General features: G+C 35.5%; 1 protein-coding gene across 8 annotated transcripts in view; it reads right to left on the reverse strand.

Annotated features, from left to right (window-relative positions):
• LOC149552326 (Pentatricopeptide repeat (PPR) superfamily protein) overlaps window positions 1–19,419 on the reverse strand; it is a 156,211-nt gene that overhangs the window by 51,224 nt on the left and 85,568 nt on the right. For all 8 annotated transcript variants that reach the window (XM_089787856.1, XM_089787855.1, XM_089787854.1 and 5 more), the window contains one exon: window positions 14,343–14,419. In XM_089787856.1, coding sequence (XP_089643982.1) covers window positions 14,343–14,419 — 77 coding nt within the window. The remainder of the gene's footprint in view (window positions 1–14,342; window positions 14,420–19,419) is intronic.

Consider the following 19,419-nt stretch of genomic DNA (forward strand, 5'->3'; position numbering starts at 1 on the left):
TGCCTCCACCTCCCGATCTACCTAATCAACCCACTCCACATCTTCATCATTGAAAACAGGATCAAAAATCTTTCTGTTCTACTCTACATGTGGATAGATAGTCTCTAATACAATCAGTGATGTATCGATGCCCTGGATCTTTCTATGATGAAGGATAAGGTTGTAGTGAACAAAGACAAGCTCATTCAATTTTTGCACTCCCAACCTATTGCGTTTCTTCGAGTGTATATGCTCGAATAGACTCCAATTGCATTCGCATCCTAATACACTAGATGGTTGGCTCAATGCTTAAGTGCAAGCTACAAAGTTGCACAAACAATCAGCAATCAATATGGGAGAGCCAACCGGTTTGCTAATTTCTCTCTCGAAACCCAATACTCTTCTGTAACTCCTTTCTCTCTATCACAAGTATTAGTAAAGGATGGAATGATGTTTTTAAGTCAAATAGATGTTATACAAAGCACAAACAATTCACTTAACCCTTTTATTTTATTATTTTTTGCACTTTATGAGTCCAACTGTCGGCGAGAGTCTAGAGCTCATGACTCAACAAATCAGGGAAGTCCCTGGACTCAGCAAGTCCATGGTGACTCTACCAGAACTTTGCCAAGTCCGAGGCCAGAGGCAATCTTCCTCGTTCTGATGGACAATAGCTCGGACTCGATGAGTCCTACACTGAGTTGCAGAGTCTCGGAACTCTTGTATAAATTCATACAAATTTCATCGGAACAAAAATGAAAGGAAAAAAAAGAATGAAAAATAAATCATAGATATAATGATAGTAAGGAGATTTTAATTAAAATATTGCTTGAAAATTAATTGAAGTTGCTAACTAATGATCCAGACAAAATGAGAAATGCATTTTTAATACCTTTAAATCATTTTTACCTGTGATAAAATTTTGATGGCAATAGGTTTCAGGTGCTGGTACATTTGTCCATAGAAGTACCACCATTTATGAGCATAAGCATTGTTCTAATCTTCAAGAGCCTCAAAACCATAATCATTAGTCCTAGGAAAACTCATAAATTCAAACCTCACTGCAAGTTGTAGGTGCTTTGGAATGAGTCCTCAAAGGACTGCCTTGTACCCTTGAGCAACTTCAAGGTCTTTGTATGGGGCAACTCTCGTGGTACTCTCCTTGAGGACCAATTGGCTATAGAACTTGGGGCTCAACGCAAAGGTAACTAGATGCAAAGGGGTAATCATTTTGTTCCATCTCTCTACCATGATTACCTGTAGCTCCTTGAAGAACTTTTCATCAGGATCTTCCTCTCTCATTTATGATATTTCTAATATCCTCAGTCATGGAGTCAATTCCCTCATATACCTCACCCTAGAAAGGCCTATCCATGTTAGTGTATTGTGTCATGCTCAATATAGGCTCGGTGAACTTCAGAAGGTACTCGGCACAATCCCACCAAGAGTCATCTCATATAAATGCCTTAACAGCAATTGCCTCAGCACTATTAGATTACCTCCATATGCTCCAATTAGCATTGATTATCATTCAAGACAATGCCACTTTAACCTTGACAAGGCGTCTCAGGCCTCTCAAAAAAATAGTGTTGGAGGCAAAGCATGTCCCAACAACCTATTTTAAGATCAAAACAATATAAACTAGAAATTTAAAATCAAGATTAATATTTAAATTTAAAAATTTAAAACATAGAAAGTTTACTAAACTAAAGTAATTAGATTTCTAAAACATGTTTAAATTTTAAACAATTAAACTTACCTTCAAGAGCTCCAATTTAGAGAATTGTCTAAATATGGCTTGCATCATATGGTGGTCCATGACAAACATTTGGATCTCATTTGCCTCTTCATACATTTTTTTTATCCACTATGACGGAGCCCTAATTTCTAGGGTCTTCATTTGTGCACTTTCCTTAATCTGTTCACCCTATGGTTAATATTGTTGTCCTATTTTGCATATTTTAGGGCCAAAATGTAATGTTCTCTATAAATCGCCAATCATGATTAGTTTACTCTATATTCATACCAAATATTATTCTAACCAACACCTCCATTGCTAAATCATTTCATCAAAGTTTCAAACAGTTTGTTGAACAAATGTCAATATTAGAGTTTTTGGCAAAGAAAAGAGTTCCATATTCGCATGATGTTTTGGTGATGCCAATAACAAGAAGTGACCAAAGCAATACACAGAATAATACAGCAATCCTTTGTTGATAGAAATATGATTATTTTGAGCAAATGGGACAAATATCTCCCTAAATTCACTAGCCAAAAGGGAGGAACAAAATATCACTGCTAACGTTTCTTTGCAAATTCCCATCCGAAAATGATTCATTGAGTGCTCAGAATTTCCAACTATCAATCTGTAATTGAAAATGCAATGTTCTAGAAACGCACAACACAGCTGAACAATATTCTCTAAAGCAAGACAAGTGAACATATCTGAAGCAAGGAATGAGGCCTTTACAAAGGAATTGTGAGCTTTAGCCATATCTCCGTTCACCAGAAAATGCTACAACAGGAGGTACCGTCACTTCCATGCAAACATCACACTCAATCACTACCATGTACAAAAACTAGAGGCAATATCAAGACCACGCATACTACCAAGAATCAGTAGCCATGATACAGACTTAGCACCAATAAAAACTCATGCACAGACCAAGTAACCAAAAAAAAAATGTGATTGGTAAAATATTATCAATACAAAGCAAGGAGAAAAGAAGAAGTCCAAGCATTTATATCTGCAAAAGCCATTAGAGCAGTGTATTCAATGTCAGACGCATATTTTGATCATCTCAAGTAAAGATTTTGATTAATACATGGCAGTGTCCTCTATTTGTTCAGACGGCACATCACATAGACACCTACCGATAGTCAAAGAAGCACGATAGGCAGATATATAACTCAGTGATATATACCTTTCTATATCTATTGTCATATTATCATCTGTAGTGGATGGACCTAAATAATAGTTGACCTTCGAGCATGAGTGAAGAGAATCAGATTTTAAACTGATAAACCGGGACAAACAGTAGCAAGGGATAGTAATGATGATTAAGCAAGCAGATGTATTGGGTTTCTGAAGTCACTTCAAAGGTACCATTAGGAATTTTAAAAAGCATTTACTTACCACTCTGTAAGAACAAAGATAAGTGCAGTTGCTCATAAAAAAAGGAATGTGAGTCTTCAGGGATAATAAAGAAAAATCATCGAGGGGGATACAAATATTCAGGAGGCCATTGCAGAGAAGGGAGCGCATAGTCAACAAAATATCAACCAGACTTCTACACCATGGACACCTCTCTATCCAATAAAGTGGTGTGTATCTTCTCATAACCAAGGCCCTTGAAAACCTTCAGAGCCTCATCGATTGCTCTTGCCATTTGTTGCCAATAGGGTGAGCGAACAATATTAAATGACAATCCATTTGCGAAGACACATCTTGCTATGGCTTGATCGACAATGTCTCTAGCTTCATTTTTAAATGATGTTTCCAAGGATCCCATTGCTCCCTTACTTACAGCCACTTGTGGAGGAATGCAAGAATCGATGATTCTCTGCAAGTGGTTCATTAGGAATGGTAGTTGACAACATAGATTATATTTTTCCTTTTTTTGAAAGCCTACCACTTTGCAACGAATGTGAAGAAATTTCCCTCCCTACAACTTTGTCATTTTTTTTTTGTTCTTGAAAGTATTTGTTCACAATGTAGTATGGAAGGAGGGTTTTAGGTAGCACTTTATTTACTCTTGGCATAAAAGTGGAATTTTTATTACACATTGCATACATCCACATGTAAAATACTTCATGGAAACCCACTCCCAGCTAATTATAAGTCCCAACAATAAATTAAATGGACTTTTTATATGCAATAAAACATTTTAATGTGTTAAGTGGGTTTTTAATATGTATTTACATATTTCAAGCTTATTCAATTAATATAAGTGAGTAAATTTAACTCATTTACATATGTTGTTGCATTTATGGTTTATTTTAATGCATTCAAATGGATATTTTAAGACTCATTGCATATACATCTTTTAAAATAATCACTTAGCGGACTTTTGAAATCAACTTGCGTTTTTTATATGCAAATGCTCTTCAAAGACATAGGTGGCGATTTTCAACCCAACTGCATGTGTATGATGTTCTAAAAACTCATCTTCATCTAGCCCAAGTCAAGGCGGTGAATTTGAGCCCAACTGCATATGTTTTAAAAATATATGTTAATGATTTTCAAAAACGTGTTCTCCACTAAGTTTTAAATCCAATGGACTTGAGTCGCAATTTTCTTAGCAAAAGCATGTAGTTGTATACATGCGAATACCTTTCTAAATAAGTTATAGAATAAGTTGCGATTTTAGATGGTTTTGCATGTTTAAAAATACATGTTTTTTCTCTTTTAAAATGTGATTTCCTTTATAAAAAGCAATAGTGGTGATTTTCCAAGGAAATGCCTATATCTCCAAACATGTAATGAATTCTCAAAAATGTGTTTTCGCTTAAAATGCCCTATTCAATCTACGCAGCGATTTTTACCAAGAATGCATGTGTTTTGTAACATGTTAATTCTTCTATAAAGGGCATTTGAAGGCTGCAAATTTCCATGAAGTCAAGAGTGACGATTTTTGAAGGTTTTGCATATGTTTCCAACATATGCATTATGACAAAAACAGCCCATTTAGGGCATGATCTTCACCTAAACGTTTCATTCCTAGACGTATTTGGCGTTGAATCTCTTAAACAAGCATCCTAGTGTATTTATTTCGACTTTTTAACTTGTTTTTCATCATTTTGCAAGTAAGTCTCTTGCCCTAGACGCCATTTTTACGTGCTCTTGCATATTGACTTGCTAGGTCAAAATTTGTTCCACTTTTGGGGCATTGTATCTCTCTAACTATCTCCAAATGTCCAAACTCTAACCTTGATGTTTAGATTTCAAATTCTATTTAAGTTTGTCTTTTGGACAAATCTAAAATCCTAAGTCTCTTTGATTTATTTCAGATTTGCTCAAGTTTTGGCTATTTTCTCATCTTTGACATTTCCATTTTTAGATTTGCATCTCTTTTTATGAACATGAAGTTGTTCCTTCTATCTTTTGTCTTCTTCTCAAAGTTGCATGTGCAAGGAATTCATTTTTACATATGATTCGAGTGTAAAATCCCGTTCTCAAAGGAAAGGAAAGTTCATTTTTTCCCCATATGCAAATGCAAGTTAAAACCCCACCATCATGCATTCCATGTACCTGCATATGGCTGCCCTATGGTTGAAGTTTTTCTCACTTCCTTGCTGGATAGAGTGTTACCTTTTGCACTTATTAAAATGTGTTATGCTCAATGTGTTACTCATTTTCCCCTTATTCGTTTAATTACAAGTGTTGGTTCCCAAAACTGCAAATTGGAAATCCGAGACCTTGCCAATTCTCCAATAGGATTCCGCAATCAGTTTTAGCCAACAAATGAGAATCACTTTGATTCCCCTACACTTTAGGCTCTGCTACACCCAGTCAAGTAGATCTTCATCTCAAACGTTGACTGCTTGGTTCAAGACTTCTCTATAGTGAATTTAAGCGTTGGAGCTCTCCGGCTGGCCAAGGTCTTTGAACTCGATTAATATGGAGTTATGTGATAGTTGGAAATGAATGTTTTGTATAAGGTTTTTAACAATGGATTTGAGATTTGAAGAAGGAAGTTACAGATTTTCTAACTTTAAATATAAATCCAATACTTCAATGATAAAAAGACAAATGACAAATGCTTTTAGCTTAATCGAGCAACAGAGTCAACTACAATGAAGATTATAATGTACAACTTTATAATGTTTTATGCACATAAACTATAAACAATTTAATAATCAAGACGAGATGCATGAAATATATATACGCAATTATAAATTGGTCCAGATTGCACTTTAACTCCTAAGGTCGGGGATAGACTGGACACAGATTCGGAAACAATTAAATATTTCACAATATCTTCGATGATTGAGTTTAAAATGCCATAGATGACCTTGTCCACTTCTCTGACATAAATTGTTTACAGATTTTTTAAGATGATTATAAAGGACCAATCAACTACAATTTAATTCTCTATGCCATTTAAATAATTAAAAAGCAACATGCTTTTATAAATCACTGAAATATTAATATTAGAATATACTACAAATTCATATTTTGTTCCTTATTGCTCCAGACAAATAAATATATGAATGTAAAATGTTTTATATCGAATCTCTTGTTGAATTTTTTTTTAAATGATACAAACCCTTAAATTTATATTTGATTATATAAGGTGACATGTTTTCAATATTAAAAGTCACGTCCCTTTTGTTAAGCAAACCAAAGGTTAGTATTTTTATTAATGATAGACATAGTATTATAATCTCCCAATAATGAATATTATTTTTAAATTGTTCTTTGTGAATGTTCTTCCTGTGTATAAAATCTTTGCGCCCATTCATTTAGTGCTCTAATCAGAGTTAAACTAACAGATTCTTCAATTGCTTTATTGACAAAGGGATTGATCAAACTATTCCTTTAATCGATGTTCTAGGATGGTGCAGAGTTCCATCAACATTGTAGGCCACTATGTTCCCCGAACGGGAAAAACTCATATTCTCAACCGTGTGGACAGGTTCATCACGATTAGTCTGATTCTGGACTTCATTGCTCAAGCATATGCATTATTAATTTTATCTCCGCCATAGTTTATATACATTACTTTGTCCATTTTGTCTATCTATGGGAACCATATTTAAATGGTTGTGGTGGGTGTACTCGAACGTGTGAAGTACCCACAGCAGAGACGTACACGCACCCGGTGCGTGGGATTTTAGAGAGGCATCATCTACTCCCTGGCAAATATGGCGTCTAAATTAGAGTGTTTCATGTTTTGGAGAAGCGGTAAAGACAATAGCGACAATTATAAATGCTCCAGCCACAATGATAAAGAGGCTTCAATATTGGTTCTAAATTACATTGATGTTGTGCAGACCAAACACATCACAATTGGCGATTTCATATGCAAAGGAATAGAGTGCAGAAAGTTTAATCAATGTACCTCAAAAAGCCTTAGTTTTCAATCTCCAAAAGCCCGATACAGGAATAGATGTCGTATAAGAAGAATTCAATATTTGTAACTTTCCAAACCATCTCCTTCACTCACAACATGAAGCCTCAGGTATAGAGGATATATACTATCATCAAATATGAGCGTGGCCAAGCTTGCCATCTCAACAACAATCATATATTGATGCATCATGATAATCATAAGACTAAAGGAAATACATAAGGGTCGGCAATTTATTCGTCTTGAAGTGCGCAAAACATATAATTTCAGTGACCATGGATCTAGTTTGGGATAGTTCTGCAAACAATATCTGGAGGCTATCAAGTTGAATGATGTCCTTGTGAAATAATAGCCATATACACCACAACTAAAACATCGAAGGAGGAAAAACATACATCTCTAAGTTCAAAGATGCGAAAGAAGGGTAGAAGAACATCTGAGGAGGATAAGTCATCGAATGAAGTGGGATTAATTGTGTTGCAGCCAAAGGTTGAAATGAGAAGTCAATAGTTTCTTCTGTGGAGTCATTCTACAAATCCTATCATCTGAATTGCCTCTGAGAGGAATATTCATTCAACGTTGTATCAGAAGACTGTGGGTTACATGCAGGTGAGAATTGATGTTACTAAAATTATTGGGCTGAGCTTATTCAATATGGCAGTTCTCAAAATTTGTTGTCGACCGATCGTCTGGAAGGGATACATACGGTTGCAGAGACAAACTAACATTCATAGAATGCATAGGAGACCTAGCAGTGATTAGTCACTGCATAATTTGGAAGATAAAGGAATTGTGGTTGATGAAGTGTATGAAGCATGCGGACCCATGAAAAATCCTTTGAATGTTAAGGTCGAACTATGTATAACAATGCAGATATAAATCCAAAGATGTCAATGATAATAGAAAACACATATATGTCATGGATAATAAACGAATGGTATTAATAAATTCATTGCCTTATCCAATTACCATTAAAGCTATGGCTAAAATGAGCCATGCGGTTAAGATTAAAGAAGATATATTAAACTAATAAAAATGACTACTTAAAAATAAGGAGGTGCAATTTATTTTGAAGAAAACGTGACTCTTGGATTTGAAAAGTCACCCTATTCTATTTATCAACTCTAAATAAGGAGAGGTGGTGAGAGATACAAAAAAACAAGTCAAGTCAGAGAATAATATAAAAAGAGAAATATTAGAAGGTGAACAATAAATGAGAGATATAAGGAGAAAAAAGGAGGAATAAAGTATTCTTTGCAACTTGGATATGTAAAATATTGTAACTAAGTAGAGACCGTTTGCACTCATTTTATAAATTTCATGCAAGAGCCCTGTTTTGCTTATTCGTCTTGAAAATTGAATTTCAGATATTTTGTTCAGATTTATCCTCTATGATTATTGATTTTAAATCAATTGCCGCTCAACTTGAAAATTTGATTCCAATATAGGTCTTTGATAATCAAAATTTGCATAGGAAAGTTTGTCTATGGGAATTTTGTCTAATTGGTTTTCCGAAGAAATTAAATTCAATTAGACTACGATTTATGTTACCAATTGAAGTTTTAGCTTGTAAACTAGCCAATGGTATAATACTGTCTCTCAAGGTTGTACAAAAGGATCTAACAATGTTTGACTCTACTCGCCGAAGGTGAAATAAGGGACTGGTCTGCATTTTATGTTAAATGGTTTAAAGTTTGAAGTTTTGAAGTTCGATATTCCCTCATATCCATAATTCATAGATAATATTCCTTCCATTCAAATAACATTCATTTCACAAACAAATATTGAAAGCATTCGTACAAATTTCATTTTAAACAAACTTTCAATATTTTGCCAATTTAAATGATTCACAAAGCTTGAATTCGCTACAAAAGAGCTTTGAACCAGGTGATCAGGTTCGAGGTAAAGCTTCACCCACTTAGGTGTAGCGAAGCCTCAAGTGCAAGGAAATTTTTCCCGTTTGTTGGCCAGAACTAATTGTGGAATCTTATTGGAGAATAGGCAAGCTCTTGGATTTCCAATTTGTGGTTTTGGGAACCAACACAACCAGCTCATGTAGTTAAGTTGCAATCGCATCAAGCATGCAACTTTGAATACAGTCAACGTAGTTAGCTAGTCATAAGTCAAAGTGGTTGAGGTTGTTCCATCTTTTCCTCCACCTTTCTCTCTTCATTTTTCCCTATGTACCTCGGGGACACGTCCCAGCTGAAAAAGCCAAGGTTTTCAAGACAAGGATGTCCCCGGAACGGAGGGGCAAGTATGGGACATCCCCCTGTTGTTCCCAGTTAGACAAAAAATTGCAGGAGACGTCCCCAGTGCTTGGGGACTTCTGAGAGGAAAAAATGAGACGGTTAGCCATCCCTGGTACAAAAAGGGGATGTCCAAAAGTCCCCCGACCGTACCAGGGAAAGCCAGTCATTCCCATTTTTTGTGAAGCTTAAAAAAAATTAAAACAAAATACTTTATTTTGTTTGTCCCTACTTGGTCGTCCAATTGGCCCCACCCCTCCAAATGCCCTAATGTAATGTTCCAATGGCCAAGTCTGGTGACGATGTACTGACAGTAATGTTGGGGTGATGCAAGAGTGGTGTACGGTGACTAGCAGATCAATACATAGGGTGAAATGGGGTGTACGGTTAGGAATGTGTGTCTATACAATGAGTCCATACAGTGCTTGTCGTACTATAGACTCAGAGCCGTATGGTGTGGGTAACGTATGGGTGGTAAGTAGTGCACAGAAGACGGAATGATAGAGCTATCCGTACGGAGGAATGAAATTCCGTACGATGACTAATGATTGGTCGAGTCATACGATGTATATGGAAGGTCGTATGGTGACTATAGAAGCCCGTACGGTGATTTCAACAGAGGACACAAATGTAGGATTTGAATGGCGTCGTACATCGACTATGGAGGTCACAAAGAGCCGTATGAAAGCAGTGTAAGAGCAACGGATGGATTATAGAAGGGAACAACACAATTATGCAACTTAATTATTAATTCCAAATATAACAAGACTAGAGAATTGAGCACAAGTACTTCAATTACTATTTGTTGAAAGATGTTGCTCTGATTTGCCAGATCCGAGCAAAGTAATACATGCAACAACGGAATAGGGTGAGAGTTGAATCCCACCAAAACCGCACAAGCCAAATAGGGAAGATCTTTCACTTCCAAAATGGCGAATTACAGAGAACTCCAACAAGAATTCGCAATACAGAGAAAGATAATCCAAAAGCATGCCTACAGACTACCTATAAGCCATGCTTAAATACTCGTCGGGAAACTCTCCAAGGGTGTACAAAGATAGCCAACGGCGACACAAACTATGGAAGCAAAATAAAAATGGGCCCGAGATACATTAAATCAATCAACCCGTTACAAAAGTTTGATTTATTATTTATTTTATAACGGAAACATTACACCTAAAAGGTCAAAAATGACCACATTGTGATTGTTTTGACTTTTGTTGTGTTTTGCTTGAAGTTGGAGTGTGTTGCAGCTTCTAGTGGTTTTCATTTGCAAGAACAGAAGGTGAGTTTCTTGCTTCCATGGTGGTAGAGGCAAAATAGGAGCAGCAGTCTGCTTCATTTTTCTATATTTTGTTTTCTATGTTGATTTCTAGGAGCAGACCTCTAGCCTTTGGGCACATTTAGATTTTCAGATTTTTATGATATTTTCATTGCTAAACTTATATTTAAATATTTTTGTTCACATATTATTCTAAGTTGCACGGGTACCTCCCCCCCCTCCGAACCACGTACCGGTTCGAACCGGTTCGTGGTTCTGGTCCGGTTCGACCTGGGTTCGTTTTTGGAGGCCTGGTTTGATCTGGTACGAACCAGGGTTCAAACCCAAGAGAACCACATATAAAATTTCGGACCAGGGTTCGAACCCAGGAGAACCACATATAAATTTTCCACATTACAGCATGTTTTAATTTAATTTATGTTGATACATCTTAGGTCTGGGTTGGTAGGCATTACAATGCCACAGTTTTTTAGTGTTGAGTAATCCTTAGCTGTAAAACACTTCCTATTTGAATCAGAATGCTACTAAATTTGAGACACCCACAAGAGAAGATGCTCAACATGTGGCGACCACCATGACCAATTTCGAGGAATTTCAGGGCCTATTTGAGTAGCAATATGAATTTTTCAAACACTAAACAATAAACAACGTTTTATTGGGAAATGTTGCCCTGCAGAAGAAAGTTACGGTCACATGAATATGGTCAGGTGGGGCAGCTACTTACCACATTGTCTATCACTGTTTGGCTGATTATTTCTCCTCTAGGTATATTAAAAATTGTATTAAAGAATATTGAATCTGGGACGTCAGATTGTGTTATCCAAAGGCCTCCATGAATGGTCTTTTTCCAGTTTACTATTGTTGATCAGTGCTTGGGAGATTGTGCCCAAAGAGATTGAAGAATATTCAGCTGGTCAAAGGGATTTACCTTCTGCAAGCTAGATCTAATTAGTTTTTAACCACGTTCAATCGATTATGTTAATCATAATAAGAGTTTGGTAAATAAATTTATGAAAAGAAGAAATTTTTATTAAAACTTACTGTTGATCTGCATAAACTAATCAGATACAATTATGAATTTTTTAAATGAAAGGGAAGAGATCTAGTCGCTAGGGGTTCCAACAATCGCTGTGGTTTGCTACTATATTGTTTATGCTGTTTTAAAGTTTTTTGTTGTTCAAATGTGTTTATGCTACTATGCTACATTCTAATTCTAACTCATGCTTCGTAAAGATGTATATATATAAAAATAAATTTTTTTTTACATGTTTTTGTACTAACGAACCCAAACGAACCCAAACCCCTTTTCAAAATTTTGTCGAACCAGCGAACCGGTTCTCGAACCCGAACCGCGAACCGGCAACTTAGATATTATTGATATGGATATTGGCAATTGAGTACTGAAATCAATTATTGCCTCCTAGATGGCATTCAAATGGTGTGTTAAGGTTCTATAATGTTTAAATGGCATGCTTTGTGGTTAGTTTCATAAGAATAACATGTATATTTGCAAATTTCAGTTTATATTTTATAATTTCCCTCTATATAGCTGCCCCAATCCCCCCCCGTCCCCAAAATCGCCAAAAGAATTTCTCGTCCAGAAAACCCATACCACCGCCCCTATCGTCCCCATTCTGAAATCTCGGGGGAACATAGGTTTTTCCTCTATAAAGGAGAGAGGTCATTGTAAATAATCACCTTTTTCTTTATAGAAGAAGGCTGGACTTGTAACTTGAAGGCTTTGTATTTCTTGTTGCAAATCTTTGAAGTGAATAAAGAAGCAAGTTCTTCCCAAACTTTGTATTGTGATGCTTGGAATCAATCTTTGTTAAGCATTTGAGTATTTACTATTGTTCCTGAAAGACTTTGAGCTTTCATAGACAAGATTGCTATGGTTTAATAGTGCCTGCAAGTGCTAGGATTTAAAGACTTTGAGCTTTACTTCTTAGTATATTTTCTTTCATATTAAAATAGTTGAACAAAGACTTTGAGTTTTGTTTGTTGTTCGCTCTTTTGTTTCAAGAAGGTTGCTTGTAGGAGACTTTGGGTTCTTGCTATCAACTACAAAAGTCAAGTTATAATTGTTGTCTTAAGGTTGTTCTTACATCAACTATTAAGCCACCGGTATTATCGTAGCAATAGATTCCTTTTGTTAAGTTGAAAAAAGTAGTTGTTAGTGTAAAATTATTCCTGAAAGAAGAGGAATTGATCCAGTGAACCGCCCATTTGTCAATTGCAGTTAGGTCTCCTACGGTAAGAAGGGTGCCTCCCTTATTGTTGATAGGAGAGATTTATCTCACTACACCATTGCCTAAAGTTCCCATTCTGTAAGCTGTGGTTACAGTGGCTTACAAAATATTTAGCCAACAAGAATTTACATGGGAAATGTCCCGTGGTTTTTCATGGGCTAGGCAGGATGCTGAGAGATCGCCCTTTGAAGTAGTACTGAAAAACTCTGTACATGAGCTCAAAGAACAGAGAGATAGAGAGGTTCTTGCACAAGCTCTAGCACTTCTTGTTGCTTGGGTGTACACACATTCATATTTAGAGCATATATAGGAAGGGAAACATATCAGATGGATGGAGGGGTAGCTTGGATGGATAGCATGGAAGAAAGATGCCACCCCCTTAGATGATGACTGCAGCAGCTTATGTATTGTTGCCATGTTGTGTCACGGTTCATGTTTTGATATAGTTATCATGTTTTGATATACATTCTGATCTGATGTATATTGTTAATATTGGATATCCTGTCAGTTCTTATATAGCTTGGCAGGGGTTAGTACTTACTAGTCTCATCCACTGAGTTGGATAACTGATTGATTATATACAGTGTTACTCGTGTTGTATTGTGACCCCTTGATCTATAATAGAACAAATGTCATCTTTCTAAATCTAAATTACAGGAACTTGGTGAGCTCATCTTTATCATGAAGATGGATATGACTATTCTATCAATTGTTGGAAACTTCGAAAAAAATTACTTCATTGATCTAATTCTTCTAGATATTAACTAAGGAGGAGGTAAGATTAGAAGGGAAACCAATTATTTCCATATTAAAGGAACTTTACAGTGTTGTTTTTCTTATTGTTTATTAATATCAAGACATTCATGACCAGATATGGCAAAATAAATTCTCCAACAGGACTAACTTATGCATCTCCAAGAAAGAACCAAAAACACAAATATACAAGAACACACTACCCTACGCAACTGAGCCATGAAAATCTAAATGAAATACATAAGGACAAAAATCATAACAAGCAACAAGAAAGATGCATACAGTCATCAAAATCCATAAGTATATGGAATGTCAATAATTGTCTTAACATTTGGGTTGAGTATTACAGCAAAGGCTCAAACAATTAAAAAAATTACCAGAGTGAACTACTTTTTTACACTCAGTTGAAAATTTACTTAAGCCAACTGCCAGAAATATAACTTGAAGTTGAGACTCCAGCAAGAGAAATAAATAGCAAGGATATGCTACCAAACAAAACTAAACAAAATTCAAACTGTACCTTAAAGACATTCCTTGAGGATTAAGCTACGTATGAATCTCAGAATACTTTAAAAGGCATTAAAAAACGGTAAGTATATTATACATTTTTTCAGAGCTTAACCTAAAAGTGCAGTGAACAGTCATTTATAAATGTCTCCAAAACATAGGCATTACTTCTAACAGGACTTGATCTGTACATATTCCAATGTTGATGTACTACATGCATCTAAAATCTTATCTAGGCATGATGATTTACCTCATCACTTCTATCACACAGAAACCATCAGGAGTATAGCCATCTCCTTTCAACATCTCCATAAGTATATCTACAGACTGCAATATTTCAGAAATTACAAATCAATGTTAAAACATGCATGTACCGGATTAAAGAATTCAAGTTTGCAAAAGGATTTATTCCATAAATAAGCCAACAAAATATGAATACTTTACACCTCAAGAACAAGAAAAAGATTCCTCCGTAGAGAGCAATAAGTAGGGATTTTGGTATCACAAAAACATAATTGCAGAAACCTAATGATGTCAGAATTTTTAATTTCAAACCTATGTTCCATGGGGTTTCCAAGACGGCAAGACAGGGAGGTGTGTTCCAAGGACAGCTACAGTTGAGCCCCATTTTTTTGGATGGCAAAGATTACGACATTATATAAATATAAATACATGTGGGTATTTTTTAAAAGACTACTTAATTTTAGATTTTAAAGCATGCAAATTAAAATATGACTAGAACAAGCAAATTTCAAACTATCAAACTATGAATCAGTTATTACAAAATTTGAAAATAATCGATATACATTTTAATTATGTACTAGATCCATCTAAGTTCCCAGTTCAAGTTTAAGCAAGGGTTTGAAGTTCAGGTTTACAATATGGTGGAATTTGTCTTTTTGGGATTGCTAGGGCTTGCTTTCATAGTACTTATTAAATCCAATTAAAAAATCAGGACATAATTAATTCCACGTCAACTATCACCAAAAATTCAAAATTGAAACCAATAATCTTCATATTGCTCTTCATCAAATTATAGTAACCAATTCATTTGTTTGAACATGCCATAGAGCCACTCCCACTAGCCATTCTAATTCATGTAAAGAACCCAAAGCAAGTTGTGCAACAAAAGTGTTTGGGTTACAGAGCAATTCCAAATCAACCACTCATTGTCATTGGTTTTCTTATGTGACAAAAGGCGCATGATGTAATGCATATAGACCAAATTCTTAGCTATCTTTGCAATCAACTAGTTCTGTTTAACTAAGGGGATTAGAGAGTACGTATTGCAACTCTACCTAACAAAAGAGCACAAAACCTATTGAAATTGTGCACAAACTAAAAGTAACAATCATAAAATATAAAACACAACAATGCAAGAAAAGTAAGGAAGTTCAAAAAGAAAAAGTATATATGTAAGAAACAAATTTAAATGTGATAGGCTGCAAATATGAAGCTGTGCCCTTTGATATACCATCATTAATTAGTTTTTATCTTGTACTTATCTTAAAGAAACACAGCATCATGATTCCTTGAAGTTATAAAGTGGCAACCTCACCCAAGACAACACTATACACATCTTTATCTAAGAATACTCTTTTAAATATGGCTACGTATATACTAGCAAACACTTGGATCTTTATATGGTGCCACACTTGAGAAGGAAAGTATCCATGTGCTCTAATATTTTTGGGATAGAGCTAACACTGCCCCGAATTTGATTGTCCTCGAGCAATTTTAGAATTTCTTCTTTTTCCCAAGTAGCACCCACTGCGGGTTTTCTTTTCCATTTAATTAAATACTCGGTAATAGTTTTATTCTTTAGTTTTCATTCTTGTGAGTCAAGGATACCTTAAGGTACCAAGGTAAGTTATCCTGCATCATCTAGAGGAGATAAATCGGTACAAGGAGTCACTTGTCCCAAAACCTTCTTTAAACACATTATGAACCTTGCTATCCCTAGAAAGATCGAGTTTGTAAGCTACCTCCCCTATCCTTCATAATATTTTATAGGGCCTGTAGAACTTGAATTTGAGTTTTTCAACTCCATTTTTCTTAATCCAAGATTGCTTGTAAGGTTGTAGCTGCAAAAATACCATATCTAAAACCATAAAAGATCTTTCTACACGTTTTCTATCTATATATATCTTTTGTTGGTTCTGAGCTTGATGAAGATTCTCACAAAGAGTTTTGATAATCTTAGCACTGTGCTTAATGAAATCTTGTGCGCTTGGGACCCTGCTTTCTTGGGTGATCAGATTCCCGAAAGATATAGCCTCACAACCATATAGTATCTTCAAAGGGCTCATTCCTATTGGCATATGATGAGTGGTGTTGTAGCAGTATTTTCCTAGGTGTGGCCACACAATCCATGCAATCTGTTGTTTTGTGATAGAATTCCTTAGGTATCCTCCTAGCCACTTGTTAACCAATTCTGTTTGTGCAACAATTGTTGATGGTAGCTTGTGCTCGGGGTTAAAGTTGTTCTAGGGAGATTGAAATGTTCCTCCCAAAATTTGCTATGGAATTTGTTCTCTCTATTGCTTACAATATTTTGAGGAAGTCCATGGAGTTGGAAATTTTCTACGAAAAATAACTCAGGTCTAGTGTGCTTTGTATTCTGTGGAAGTAGCAAAGAGTGAGTGTATTTTGTGAGTTTATCTACCACCGCAAAGATACTACACTTCCCTTGGACTCTTGGAAACCCTTTTATGAAATCCATGGATACGCTCTTCCATTTTTGGGTGGGGATAGGTAATGGGTGTAGTAACCCTGCAAAGTGTGTTAATTATACCTTGTTCTGCTGACAAATCATGCATTCTTACATATGCCTTTGTACATCTCTCTTCAACCCTTTCAAAGAACATTTTTCTCTAATGTACTTAGGTCTTATAGTATCCTTGATGCCCTACTTGTGGATTATCATGATATTCTTTCACAAAAATTCCTTTCAATTTTGACTCAAGGGCCAAGTATAATCTTCCTTTGTTAAGGATAATGTCATCCCATACCTCGAAGTCTTTGTTAGGTAAGTTCCCTTCTAATATGTCCATTGTTTGGAATATTCTAATATGATGTCCCATTTCAAATCCTATGAGATGGTGATACTATTGATATGAGGTCATCGAGAGAGTGCATCAGCTACTCCATTGTTTATTCCTTTCACATATTCAATGTCAAAATCATAAACCTATAGATCTTGCTCACCATTATTTTTTTGCCTATCATTAAGATCTTTCTTATTTGAAAAAAGGTGCAAATGTTGATGATCTAATTCTAAAATAAACCTTCCACAAACTAAGTATTGTCAGATTTTTGCTAGGGCATGCATTATAGCTAACATTTCCTTATCATATATGGAATCATGTTTCTCTGAATCAGTGAGCTTATAGCTTTCAAAAGATATTACTCGTTTCCTTTGGATGAGACCTACTCCAATCCATTCTCTTAAATGCATCACATTGTAACTCAAAGGGCATGGTGAAATCTGGAATAGCTAGGACTAGACAAGAATTTGTGGTTTCTGAGTTTCTCGAAAGCTTGTTGGGCATCCTCATTCCATGTGAAAGCTCCTTTCTTTGTCAAATCTGTGAGAGGGGGTGCAAAAATGGAGAACCCTTTTACAAAATGTTTGTAGTAACTGCATAAGCCTAAAAATCCTTGGAGTTAGCTTAGAGTTTTGGGTCGTGCTCATTCTATCATGGTGTTAATCTTCTTTGCAATCCACAATTATCCCCTTAATATTGATTTTGTGTCCTAGATATAAAATCTCATCTAGCCCAAATTCACATTTCGAACTTTTGGCATATAGTGATTTAGTTTCCAAAATTTTCAAAACTTCCCCAATATGAGGGAGGTGTTCTTCCCATGTTTTATCATAGATAAGTATATCATCAAAAAAATGAGTAGGAATTTCCTTAAGTGTTGTTAAATGATGTGGTTCACTCATATTTTAAAAGGTGGCAGTGTGTTAGTGAGGGAAAATGGAAGTAGAAGGAATTCAAAATGTCCATAATGGCACCTAAGCATAGTCTTCGGTACATCTTCTTTCCTCATTCTAATTTGATGGTATCCTAATCGTAAGTCAATTTTTGAAAAATAGCATGTACCGCACAACTCATCAATTATGGGGATAGGATATCTATTTTTAATAGTTTTCTTGTTCAAGGCTCTATAATCAATGCAAATTCTCATAGTGTCATCTTTCTTTTTGACTAGTACTATAGAGGATGCAAATGGGCAACTACTGGGTTGAATATACCCCATATCTAACAGTTCCTTGATTGTTTCCTCTATTTCCTCTTTGAGTTTTCGAGGGTGTCTGTAAGGAATCATTGTTACTGGTTTCACTCCCTTTTCTAATTCTATAGAATGTTTGAGAGCCTCTTTTTGGAGGAAGCCCATGGGGAGTTTCTTCAAAAACTCTGTGATATTTTCTCAATATAAGTTGAATATCTACCTGGACAGTTTTACCTTGTGGAGTTGATTTATCTAGTATTATACACTATGCAACCCATTCTCCTTGTTCATGGTTGAATATTATTTTCATCTTTTTACAAGTGGCCATTTTTGGGGAACCATTTGTTAACCCATTTTCTGTAATGTCTTGTCCCTTGTTATTGAAACAAATTTATGTGTTAGGGTCATCCATTGTAAATCATTCTAAGGAGTTTATCTATGGCATCCCAAGGATGATATCATTTTGAATATTTGCCACATAAAATTTTCTCTTAATTGTGTGTCCTCCTACGGTAACCTCTCATTGGGGCACAATTTTTATACATTGATCTATGGATCCATTCCCAAAGGCTGCTTTAAAACCCTTGAATTCTTGGATTTGCAATTTTCTCCGTGTCACAATGTGTTTGCTAATAAAATCATGTGAAGTTCATGTATCAACCAAGGTGATTATTCTTTGTCCTCTAATTATTCCCTTGAGCTGAAAGGTTCTATCTCATTCCCTTCAATAAGGACAGTTAACGCTCCATATTCTATTCCATTAGTCCTTGCTTTTTTATTGGGGTCCTCTCCTTTACATGTTTCTTCTATCTTGTCGATTCATCTCCTTTTACAGTGATGGCCATGCGCCCAAGGTTCCTTATATTTAAAGCATTGATTTTCTAGATCAATTCCTCCTTTGTGATACTGATGTTCCTTACTCCAAGATTTTTCGTTCAAATAAAGCATAGTTTATCTTGGTGATCTCTCCTAGTTCCATCATTCTGATAAGGTATTTTTTATGTGGAATTTTTCTATCCTTCCTTGGGTGTGCTAAACTCAACTTTCTTTTGCTTTTTTGATAGTTTCTTCCAAGTTTTGGGGCTCAT

Source organism: Cupressus sempervirens, chromosome 6, assembly GCF_028749045.1.
Source record: "Cupressus sempervirens isolate cs-2001-9-10 chromosome 6, ASM2874904v1, whole genome shotgun sequence".
Taxonomy (NCBI): Eukaryota; Viridiplantae; Streptophyta; class Pinopsida; order Cupressales; family Cupressaceae; genus Cupressus; species Cupressus sempervirens.